The sequence below is a fragment of the Pithys albifrons genome, chromosome 6 (genome assembly GCF_047495875.1).
Source record: "Pithys albifrons albifrons isolate INPA30051 chromosome 6, PitAlb_v1, whole genome shotgun sequence".
Lineage (NCBI taxonomy): Eukaryota > Metazoa > Chordata > Aves > Passeriformes > Thamnophilidae > Pithys > Pithys albifrons.
Window position 1 is genome coordinate 18,493,929 of NC_092463.1, and position 12,588 is coordinate 18,506,516.

The following is a 12,588-nucleotide window of genomic DNA, read 5'->3' on the forward strand; positions in this document are numbered from 1 at the left end:
AGTCTAGAAGTTCTAGCTTTTCTTCATTTACAGCATTTAATTTTTCAAGTTTATAACCTTGTAAGTTTAGTGTCAGAGCGTCAAAGTCATCAGGGGCATGTCACAAGTTGTTAGACCATTGAGATAGTCAGGATATCAGACAATGAACAGAGGTATTCAAGAGATGTTTCCAGTTCACTTCCATATGTCATCTGTCCCAAAATTATTGCTGCCTTCTGTTGGATATGTATTCCCTGAAAATTTAATTTCAAAAGTTACTTTGCTTAGCAAACTAAACACTCTGCCTCCTTCTAATTCTGGATAGCAGATACTTGAAATGCAAATTCACCTGTGTTTCTCAAATATTCACATCTGTTGTAAGTGCCAACCTGTGTTCATGAAACCCTTTTATCTGTCCAGATTTAGCCCAGATTCCCGTTACTTAGCAGTGGGTTCCAGTGAGAATGCAGTGGATTTTTATGATCTGACTTTGGGTCCCACACTAAATCGGATCAGCTACTGCAAAGATATCCCAAGTTTTGTGATCCAGATGGACTTTTCTGCAGACAGCTCCTATCTCCAGGTATCAGTCATTAATTGTCTGTGGTACTGAATGGAAAACATGACAGATGCAAGGATTCTTCTTTGAGAGCTTCTAAGCTTTGTAGCTAAATGTTGGTAGCATGTTCTGTCAGTAGACTGTTACTTTGTTGTAGTGATAAGTGGATGCCTTTACTTTTGAATAGTTTTTGTGGAGAATAAATACAAGAAATAAGCATAGAAATGAGAAACAGATTTCAAAATCACTATGCCTCTCTGCTTTTTTACCTCTGATGCTGATGGGCTATCTTAAAAGAGGAAGGAGTACAGTCTGTCATTCTGCAGGACCTGGTAAGGGTTCTGGGCTATGACCATTACACTCTGACAAGTGTTATGCCAACAATGGTATTACAAGTCATTTTAGTGCTACCCTTTGTGGAGCAGCTCCAAAATCATGGTGTTGCAACTCCCATAGGAAGGCTCAAGAAAGTTCTTAAAATCAAAATATAGTATATATAGTTTGCTTACTATATTCATATCTGAAAGGACAAATAAGCTTCTCTTCTTGATAAACAGACATTTACAGGCTGAGAGGAATGATTCAAATTTATTTTGCCTCTTTGGAGTATACATATGCACACTAAATGATAGAATTGTAATGTGCAGAATGTAAGATGTTTCAATTATTTTTTATTAATTAGACATTTAAATGTTAAGATTTCTTATGCTTTCTCACTCTTGCTTTATGCTTGTATAGATTTTTGACAACTGTCAACTCAATGACCAAGTTTTCTTAATAGCTACGTTACTTTATGGAGTAAAAGATAACTGCCAGGAAGATGCTTTTCAAAGCCCTTTAGAATTATACTTTCATCTTTTGAAATAAGTTAATGTATTCCAAATTCTCTGTGGTCATCTCAAAGGTCTCTACAGGGTCTTACAAAAGGCAAGTGTATGAAGTGCCTTCAGGAAAACAGCTTGTGGACCAGGCCATGATTGACAGAATAACGTGGGCTACTTGGACAAGGTAAATGATTCACGTAGTTACACCTGTTAAAACACTTGTAACTTCCCGAAGCACCTGCTGTATTTCATCCCTTCATTCAGTCAGATGTTTTATTTTAACACACCCATCTGCTCTGGCAATAGGTCAGCTGAATGCAGTGCAGCACAAGGCAGTGCAGCAAAAGGTAGTACAGCAAAAGGCAGTACAGCAGATTCCCTCAGCAGCCATGAGCTCTCTGACCAGTGAGCACATCCAGTAAAAGATGATCTCTCACAGGTGCCTTTCTGCTTGCCGGGTTTCTCCAGCACCTTTGGTGCAACTCTAGCAACCTCAGTGCTTTTGTCATTGCACTGTGCAAATTATTTGGAGTACTGCATTGTTTGCTTCAAAATAGTGATGAGAATACAGGGGAAATTAAAATGTATCAAAACATGAAAGACAATACACAACTGGGGTAATTCAGATTTCTTTACGGTATTACACTAATGGTATCTGTATAGTGAAGTTGCTGTTAACATTTGTGTATTAAAAGGCATGGAAAAGTACTTTTAAATGCATTAAAGTTATTACATGCCTTTCAAGATACTACATGAAGAATGCTACCATGTTTTACTTTTACTTCACATCTAAATAATTTGTTTTCTATTCTCTGCAAATCTGATTTTTTGTGCCTTATTTCAGTCTCCTTTGCCTGCTTTCAGTTATTGTCCTCTGGAAAGTTTTCCACATATGAAGTACTTTAAACAGTAATAATCCTGACTATTTGCAGCAAGACATAACTAAAACCATAAGCATTTAGAGGGCTCTAAAAGACTTATTTTGCTAGATTTTTGTTTGGGTAATCAATTTTTGTCACCTGTTTGGTATGAAAAAAAGAAACTTATGTTTTCTGACCTAATTCAATATGTTTGATGTAAATCATGCCTTTTTGAATGTAGGGTACTGTGCTCTGAGCTGAGGGGAAAGAATCACAGAAAGATTCCAAAATCATTCACCTATTAACAAATAATAAGATTGCGTTTTTTTGTGCATTCTTGGAAGTATGCAAATACATGGTAAGCAGAGTTGAGTAAAAGCATTTTTATAAGACTTTGCAAAGCAAGTTTCCTGAAATCTTAAAATAATTATGTCTTCTGTTTAGGATAATTTTTCTCTCACTGATTATAATGAAGAATCTTCACCAGACTCAGAGAAACTTTTAACTGATAGGAAAATGTTACAATAACAACAGAACGTAGTTATAATAACAATATGCAACTTTTTATTTTCCTAAAGCTGAAACTTATTCCTCTAATGCTTATGCTACGATGTTCTATTTTTAATTTTCTAGGGGGTTTTTTATTGTTTGGTTTTTTTTCAATTGCTTCATTGGACAATATTAGTACTATTGATTTCACTTCTACTTCTTAGTGTTGCCATGGGCCACATAATTTTGGGAATTATATCACTGAATCAGTTTCAGAAGTGATTATAGAATAATATAAACATTAATTACAGGATAAAGCCTATACAAGATGCATGTGTGAGAATAAAATGTAAAAATTGCATTTTTTTAGAACCAGTTACAATATGAGAGCTGCTTTCTATTTTGTTAGTCTATTGGTTTTGCTGTGGTTTTCAAAAGAATCTCTTGCTCTTCTGTTTCAGTGTTCTAGGGGATGAAGTTATTGGAATCTGGTCCAGGCATGCCGAAAAAGCTGATGTAAACTGTGCTTGTGTCTCTCACTCTGGAATCAATCTTGTAACAGGCGATGATTTTGGCATGGTCAAACTGTTTGACTTTCCATGTCCTGAAAAATTTGTAAGAACTTGTTTTTGCATGGTTACAGCAGCAAGTACTGTTGACGTTATGGTCTTGTCTTGTTTCTCTAGAGGACATATGATTGAAATATTTTCTTTTCTAAATTTGTGGGGTTTAATGCATCTATGCCACTGTAGCTCTGTGGTCTCATAAGCATGCTTCACCTCAGAGTTTTCCTGCCATTTTGTGTAAGAGCTCTTGCTATAACCTCCTGTAGGTGTTGATTTTGTCTGCCAGGCTGCATTAGCATAGTGCCTTCATACTGAAAATCTCAAAGTTGTTTCCACATCTCCGATCCATTTGACAGATGAGGAAGACAGCTGGTGATTTTAGTTCCATCTGTGTGTCTCCATGGATGAAGAGTTTACAGATTTTTCACTAACACTGTCAGTTTGTTTCACTGTTTTTATAATTTAAATTTATAATTGTTTTTGCATTTGCTTTCAATGTTAATTTTCAAGACTGTACAGTGTAAACTGCTCACACACAATGAATTTTTTTTTCAGTGTTAGGAGTTTTACACAAAACTTAGAAATTAATCATATGACAAGATGTATTCCATGGTATTGTGTCAGCTTGAGCATTGTTCCCAATTTGCAAATGCTCTCTCATTTGATGACAATTCAATCTGTGTTGCAGCTCAATAGTAGTTTTCCTTCAGGAGATCTTTCACATTTGATAACTTACATAACTTCTGAAGGACATAAATATATGATGCAATAAAAATGTACATAAAAACATGCTTGCCTTGTTTGATTTAGGAGGGCACTGAGTCTTCAGGCTGTCTCATTCTGTTGTTGTTTGGTGGTTTTTTTCAGGCTAAACACAAACGATTTTTAGGTCACTCTGCCCACTTAACTAATATTCGATTTACAAGTGGAGATCGATATGTGGTCAGTGCCGGAGGGGACGACTGCAGGTACGTGTCCTTTCAAGTGCTGTCCAAAAGCACACAGCAGTGGACATGGACAGTCCATGACAATGTGGAGATCAGCTTTTAAGTTTTTATCCATGTGCTTGCTTTCCTGTTTGTACATAAAACAATGGCTATTTGTGACAAAATAATTAGCCCAAATGCAAACAGTTAAGATCTAATAAATTAAAACATTCACACCTATATTCAGTACATTATACTTTTAACTGCAATTTTTCTTTTGGCTGTATTGATCATTTCTTTCAACAACATTGTAGTTTTCTATATCTCATATTTAATATCTTCTTGAAAACACAGCTTATTTGTTTGGAAATGTGTGCATATGCCTCATTGAGAGAGACACTGCAAAGAGGACACTGCATGAAGTACCAGGCATGAAATACCCAGGATTGCAATGTGACGTTCTGCTGTGCCCTGCATGCATAAGAAATGGTGCTGACCCAAGCCAGAGCAATCTGCCTCTGGAAGACAAGTCCCTGGAGTCTGGCAGAAGGATGGACTGTCGCAGCTATGCTGAGGCTTCTTGATTTGCTTCAGTATCAGATAATCCGGGTTTGTATTCCACTCACTGCCAGATGTTGAAAATGAAATATGTGGGTAAGAGGAAAAAGGGAATTGTTAATCAATGTACAGTTTCACAGCAAGTTCCTGGGGTTTTAATGAAGAGATGCTATTTCTGACCTAGTGCTGTACATTGATCTATTTTCAGCATGAATGTTTGTCCTTTAAGTTTTGAGGTCTAAATAGCTTAGATAAAAAGAGTATTCCGTATTTTATTACTGAAGAGACCATATATTAACACTTAAATATATAGTATTTTAATAAATGTTAAATTATTATAAGGGAAATTATATTTCTATGGCGGGTCAAAAGGAAACATCATCTGGTGAAGCAGAAAATAATAGGGCTGATTCCTTAGGACTGAAATATTTCTGTATTTAGAGGCCTGGGTCACAGCCATGTCTGGTGAGAGCCGTTGGATATGCATGATCTTCATGGCTAATTTAGTGTTTTTGTTGCACTTAAACATTAAATTAGTTCTATGAGCAAAAATAGATTTGCTCACTTTGCGAGTGCCTTTCCCACTACCTAAAAGTCTAACTCCAAATTTGCCTTGTAAATAAAAGTATTCTCAGTGGAAGAGAGATTATTGCTGGTGTTGCTTGACTGGGCTGTCAGCCTCCATGCTGGAAATGAGAACTAGGGTGAGGATTTTGTAGTCTTAATCAATGAAGCTTGGGATGTCACCAGTTGCAAAAATAGAATTTCATAGCAATATGAATTGATTTTATTTTCTCAGCATCATAGGGGGGATTCAGAGAGAGTATAAACTTTCCAAGCATTATATTTTGTACCTTGGATCTTTTTAACAGTTAGGACTAGCTGGGAGAGGTCTCTACTCAGATTTTCCTTCTGATTGTAAAAAATGTCCAGTCATATGCTTCTTTAAATGGACCTGCTGCCACCTTTAGCACTTATTCTATTCTGCAAAATAACTGAGACTCATAAGTTGGAAAAACATGTCAGTGATCATAAAAACCTGGCCAAAGCTGTGCTTTGGGTACAAGTGAGGAAGATTTCCTCAGCTGTTTGTCTAAATCATGTCACAGAGATGCGTTACAGACAGTTAATTTTCATGCAACATAGCAAGGAACCAAAGTCACTAATTGTCAGCACTGCTCTCATCATGGCATTCTGCTGTGACCATAAAGCTCCTTTCTCTGTGTGAACCAGCATTGCTTTGGCAGTGTCACTTGTTTAGGTCAATCAGTAGGCTTTGGTATTATTCTTCTCTTGCATTTTCATATGCCAGATACAACTGGAAAGAAACAAACCTCATCTCTTCTTGTAAGCATCTGGTGTGCATAGTGGTTACAGAGGGAGTGGGAGGGCCTGCAGATGGAAGAGAAGGAGAAAAGTTACTGAGGTAAACATCTGTGTTTTCCTAGGTCCAGGATACCCAGCTGTCTTAGGTAATGTATTTTATATATAAAACTATAACAAATATTTATTTTAAAGAAGTTGAAGAACTAAACAGTTATCAAGTTTCTCATCATGATGGTTCTTAGCAAAGTCTTTCCAGTCATGCAGCTGGTCTTCTACAGGAGCAAAAACTCTTGTGATTTGGTCATGAGTGTACACTGAGATCTTGTTGGCAACATTTTTGACTTTAGGGGAATTGGCATATGAGAGTTGAGGTTAAGCCTGATCTATATCATAATTTTGTTTCCTGCCTGCCTGTTTTATATGAAAATTAGTCTCCGGCATTTTTATCTATACCAGAGAATCAGGTTGCAGTGTGCTATTCTATGTCTGTGATTCTATCCCTTATTAAATACATCCACGCAGGACTTTTTGACTTTGAAGTAAGATTTGTCCTGCCTCTATTCTAGAGTTGCCTTTCATTGGATAAAAATGAATGACTGTTAAGAGCTCCCTCATAGTCTGTCCTACTCAGATTGCCAGATCAAAGTCCATTATTTTTTTTATCTCTGAGTTTTTCCTCAAAATCCTTGGTTTATTGAGCTCTTCCACAGGCCTTCACCCAGCAAAGGAGGCATGTGGGTCAAGGTGGTTTGTTTGTCAAATCCTTGTCACTGGTCCTCTTATCTTCTCCTCCCTCCCCCGACCCCCTTCATTAATGCTGTGCCTCTGTGCTGATAATTTGTCCATTGGTGCTTTTGCCCTGAGGAATCCCAAAGGCCACACCAGAGATGAAAGACAAGCAAGAATCAGGCAGGCAAATCACAGCAGGGCTGCCCTGGGAAGCTGCAAGGCTGGGAGCTGAGCCTCCAGATCTCCCTGCTGCTTCACTCTCTTCCAAACCTCACTGCTACTGTAAAGGGCTGGTTTGGGAGCTGGAAGCTGAGCAGCTCTTTAAAAACTAAACTGCCAGCATTGTGCCTCCTATTGCAGCCCATATTAATAGCTAGTGTTTTCCCTGGCAAAACTGCTCAGTGGTTTGCCAGGTAAAATGAGGTCAGACAGCTGGGAATGATCACAGTGAGGAGAGAAGTAGAGCCTCAGTTGCAGGTTTCTTCCTCAGGACAGTTTGGAGCATGTTTTGTAGGTGCTGGCTGTAAGCATTGTCAAACTTGGCAGCTTTGTGGTCTTTTTGATCTTCTTGTCTGTGATGGTGCTTGCTACTGTGCCTCATTTGCTGTTTACATTAAATGCTACTGTAGTAACTTGGTAATTGTTGCCACCCACATTTGAAGAGTGTATATGGGAACAGACTGCCTGTTTCAACAGGCAGTGGGAGCTTGAGGCTGGTTGCTCCACAGAAACGTCAGAGAATGACTGAGCCCCTAAGGGTAGGTCAGGGAAGAAGCTGGAATGGGGGGGAGTAGTGGCAAACTTCATTCTGGAAGCATCAGGGAAAACTGTGTGGGCAGAGGAGCTCTGCCTGAAGCTGGAGAAAGCCTCTTCTGTGGTTATACAACACCAGGGAAGGGGAGGTAAAAGTTCTTTGTATAATTTATTCACTCATAGTGGATGGTTTTTTACTGTAGCTTGTCTTTTGCTTAGCAGCAAACATACATCTTTGGGATCTTTAGTCAGCAATATTGTTAGTAATAAATTAACCAGAGAACTGATTCAATAAAAATAAAATGATGTTTCACTTAAAAAAATAAATGTGCCCTTGAAAGCTATGTAAGTGTGCTTACAAAAAGAAGAATGAGAAAAAGGAAAATCCAGCTCCTAGAAGCAAGCAACATTAGAAATAAACACATTTTTAAATGAAAGTTGCCATAGTGCAGGAACTGAGCAACACAGTTGGGAATTAGGTCAGGAAGAGCAAATTAGCCAAATACGTTTTATCATTTAGACTTGAAATCTTAATTTCTTTTTTTTTTTTCTCAAGGAGAATCATCATATATGACTTTCTGATTTTGCTAGGGGAAAGCAAAAGGTGGTGTAAAACTAAAATAAGGAAAGACCTTCAGAATATTAAGACTATTTTATCACTTGTTGGCAGTTGAAGGAAAACACATTTAGAGCAGCTTCTGGTTTTGCTCTATTCCAGTGTTAGCAAGATTCATTTCAGCATAACGGAACTTTATGCAGGTCAGGTTAATGCTGACCTGGGATTGTGCCATCAGAAAGCAGGCACATTGCAGATGAGTTATCTCCTCAGTCTGGAAACCAGACTGAAATACAGGACATCAATACCAAGCGCGGGACTTTGCATTCAGGAGCATTCAGGAGTGGCTTATTTTAAAACCATGGTCCACGTTCAGCTGCAGCCTAAACCACCTCAACCCCGCTGTCTGACTTGCAAGTTTGCCAAGACACACAGTGCCCTTAGAAAGCCCTGAGCACCTGCCTGTGCAGCACCTCAGCTGCTCTCTGGGCTGCACTGGCACTGCTCGCGTCTCCACGTGCCCATGTGCCCTCCAGGCCTGTGCACTGCAGTCTCCTATGGGACTTACTGTGCATGGTGCAGTGGTGAGACAAGCAAAGGATCTTGGATTCAAATACAGTGCTTAAATGGGCAAGTGACGTGTTCCCTGTTTCGTTATCAGTGACATAGATGTGACAAGCCTTAATCCTTTAAGATTTTTTTTAAAAATTCTTTTAGCATAGGTTATGGACAGATGTCGCCTTGTTAGTGTTTTGGACAAAGTGGAGAATTCTGTAGACTGTACAGAAAGGAAATTAAGACTGCAAGTCACAAAATAAATTGCCACATCAGTGATACAAGCATCCCTAGTTGTATTGCATTTGTATGTTTTTTTGTTCTCATTGGTTTTTTATGCTGCCTTGTAACCTGCTCTGTTTTTCTAGAGTTTTTAGCTCTGATTTCTGCTCATATGGATAGATCCATATGCTTGCCCAAGTCTGCTATCATTCTTTATACCAATCACTGTGGGGTGGTTAAACCAAGCCCAATTCTTTCATTGTCCCCAGCTTCTGCTCTTCAATTAGCTTTGAGTTCAGATTTGAACTCTATGTATCTCATTTTAGGAAAAAAAAAAGGCATAGTTTTAGGTGTGTAATATGCATAAAACCCACAATAGGTTTCCTTGCCAAAATAATTGTAACCAGGAGGTACTACGTGGGTTTTGTCTGGTCTACCTGATGCTAGAACAGGTAACTGCTCACCATCCCTCTCTCAGTTTACAAACAGCAAACCAGTCGTAACTTTGATACCATGATTTGGGGTTTTTTTGTTGTTGTTGACTGTGAAACCAGGAATCCAACCCATTCAGTACTTCTTTGGAAAGAAAGAGGGGAAGAAAAAGAAAACAAACACAGAACATGTGTTCTCTTCCCCACCCCCCAGTTTAAAACGAAACAACCACAAAAGGTGTAAAGTCTGAGCACAGTGACAATAGGGCAATTTTTATAATTTCCACAATTCTTATAATTTCCACTTCTTTTTGGAATTATGGAACATAAGGTGGAGGAAACAGTTAAGAGGAAACCAGAAAACATAAACATGTACTAAAGGTGAAAGAAAGGAAAGCAGAAGGAGGAGCACTCATAAATAGCCAAAAGCAAGAGTAAAGAACTGACACGGGTGGTGGGGGATGGCAAACATCTTGTTTGCAATGAGAATTATTCAGTGGCTGCTTGGGAAGTGCCGGGACTGGAGACCAGCAGAGTACTCAAGGAAAGGCTGCAGACAACTTTGGTTGCTCTATTTTTGGGACAATGCAGCCTCTCCCATTCATTGCTCTCTCCAGTCCGTTGCTATGGGACACCTGTTTAGTGCTGAGGCCCAGCAGCTGACACAGGTCACCTGCAGTTGCACATGGGAACAAAGAAAGTACTATAAAGATAAAAGTGCTCTGTAGTACTGAGAGCTCAGGCAAAGGAGTTAAGGGATGCATTTTAAAGTGGTACTCATCTTGCCACCTAAACCAAACATGGATTGTTTTAGTAGACCTCTTCTGAAATATGTTCTTTAAACAAAAAATACTAAACCAAAGAAGTATTATGCTTCAGAAACTCTTCATTACCAAGCTATATCCATCACTGCCACTCCTGTTTCTTCCCTGTTGAAACTTTATTTGCCAGTTCTTGGTTCTGTTCCCAGGCATTCACAACACTTAAGAGGACAGACATTAAAGTTCTGGGTTCTATTACTTTTACTCAAGTTTAACTCAAGGTGTGGCAGAGAGAGAGAGAGGGCAGTTGAGTTTGGGACATGAGGCAGAATGTTCCTATCACTTGGTATTTTTTGATTTTTCTTCCATAAGCCAAAATACAAATTTGTGTTTCTGTTGCTGTTTATAACTCCAAGACCCTACAAAGTGATTTTGCCCTTAGCAACACATATCTCACTCAGATGTCATGTGAGTGATGTCATGTCATGCCTTTTGAAAAACAAACCCCCATCCCAAACCTAAATCAACAAACCTCAAATGTCTTTTGTTTTTTAAAACATCCCCCAAATTATAGTCACATTTGTTCCAGTGAAGTAAAGATGTGTGTGATTCACACCATTCTACATTTGTAAAAGAATGGGGGGAAAAGACAAGGGCTTAAGGAAAAATGTAGATCATTGAAAAAGGTGCTGAAAAAGGGCTGTAGTAGGGGGGTATTTTAGTTTCACTCCTCTGCAGGATTATAAGCCTTTAGGGAAAACAAAATATTGTTCATGTAATATCCTCCAATTATTCATTCATTAGCTTTGGCTATTACTACTCTTCTTTCTTCCCACAGAAGCCCTTATCCCAACTGCCCCTCCCAGCTGCCAAATAAGTGTTTATTTCAATGTAGTGGTTGAGAGAGGTTGGCTTTTACCACAGCTCTGCTTTTACTGTGGTGATTTGCAGTACAAAGCCAATACCAAGCATTATGTTGCTGAAAATTAATTTTCTATTAACTTAGGTGCAAATTCTTGCAACTGGGGAGGAGGGGGGATCTTTCCATGCAGTGGAGCTGGAAGTGGTACTGCTGTAATGCCATGTTTTTTTCAACCTCCAGTTGCACCCAGGACATGCTCTACACTGTATTCTTTGGGAATCCAGTAAACATCCTTTCTAAAGAAACACCAAGCATGAACACAGGCACAAATTGCATGAAATGAAAATGGTTTCCTGTACTTTTGTGAAATGTTGGTGCTGTTGGGTAGTACTTTACACATTTCTGGTCTATTTTTCCTTTTACTTGATACCAGATGCCATGGTGTCGTGGTTTGGGTGTGAAATAGCCTGTTAGTTTGTTTCTTTGTTCTTTTAAGCAGTATCTGGTAATTATAAGCTTTGTTTCTGCTTTTTAGTTCAGTTGCAGGTCTACAGCATAATATATTAAGCAATGGAAAAGCTGCATTACTGATTCGTGAAGAAAGTTAAGGCATTTTTAATGTAAAATTTCACATTAGAATACACTCAAGACCACAATGGTAATTTAAAATAATGTAACAAACTACATAAATGCATTAGAACCACTCCCTTTAAAAAAATGCACTTTTAGCTTTGTGGCTTGGTTTGTTCACTGTTTTTTAGCAGAGAAAAAGCAGCAGCTCCTTTTCTCACACTGAACACTGTGCAGTAGGTTATAACCCAGCAGTGGAGGTGGCTCTGGTCTTTCTGCTGCCCTTACAAATTACTATGTCCTCATCTCACACGGAAAAGGAAAATGGCTTCCTGCTGGCAGCTATTTCTGCAAGGGACAGCTAATGGAGACATTGGGAAATTCTGTAGAAAAATGATGTTCTTTGCAGTCTTTCATTTGGAAATCCATTTCAGTGCTCCGTACACCACCAGAGCACATCCTCCTCTCCTCCACTGCCCTGTCAGGTCACCTTAGGAAAGTATTTTACTGTAGTTCTTTAAGCTTAAAATCCAGTTGTCTGTTCAGATTTGTTGTTTCATTATGGAGTGTGTCAGATAATCCCTCTTTCTTTAACAAGAAAAAAAAAAAGAAAAAAATTGTTTAAACTAGTCCAAAGGTATGGTCATGTATTACTGTAATAAAGATCATGGGTTTAACTGTACTCCATTTTGGTTTCCACCATGACCATCTAATTCCTGTAACAATGTTGTATGTTTATTTAAAGTATATATACATATATATATATATATATGAAAATTAAATGTCAGATTTTTGCATTAATTAAGATTTTTTTAAATTTGAATATGAACTTTGAGTACTTTATTTAAAAAATATTAAAAAATACTTTCCTGGAGTGTTTAGTTTCAAAATTCAAGACTATATTTGTCAAATTTAAGTTTAAAATATGTAGCTAACATTGTTTTCTGATATTGAATGTAAATATTTGTAAAAAGAAATTCTTTTGTATATTTTTGTGAAAATGTAGTTCCCTAAAAGATAAAGATTTAATAAAAAAGTGCGTTTATGTTACTGCTCAGCACT

General features: G+C 38.1%; 1 protein-coding gene across 1 annotated transcript in view; it reads left to right on the forward strand.

The window, feature by feature from the left end:
- The window catches only part of EML5 (EMAP like 5), a 107,525-nt gene extending 94,989 nt beyond the window's left edge, over positions 1–12,536 (forward strand). The window contains exons 38-42 of the mRNA XM_071557699.1: positions 400–562; positions 1,443–1,546; positions 3,173–3,326; positions 4,145–4,245; positions 4,558–12,536. Coding sequence (XP_071413800.1) covers positions 400–562; positions 1,443–1,546; positions 3,173–3,326; positions 4,145–4,245; positions 4,558–4,594 — 559 coding nt within the window. The 3' untranslated portion in view covers positions 4,595–12,536. The remainder of the gene's footprint in view (positions 1–399; positions 563–1,442; positions 1,547–3,172; positions 3,327–4,144; positions 4,246–4,557) is intronic.
- The last annotated feature ends 52 nt before the right edge of the window (positions 12,537–12,588 follow it).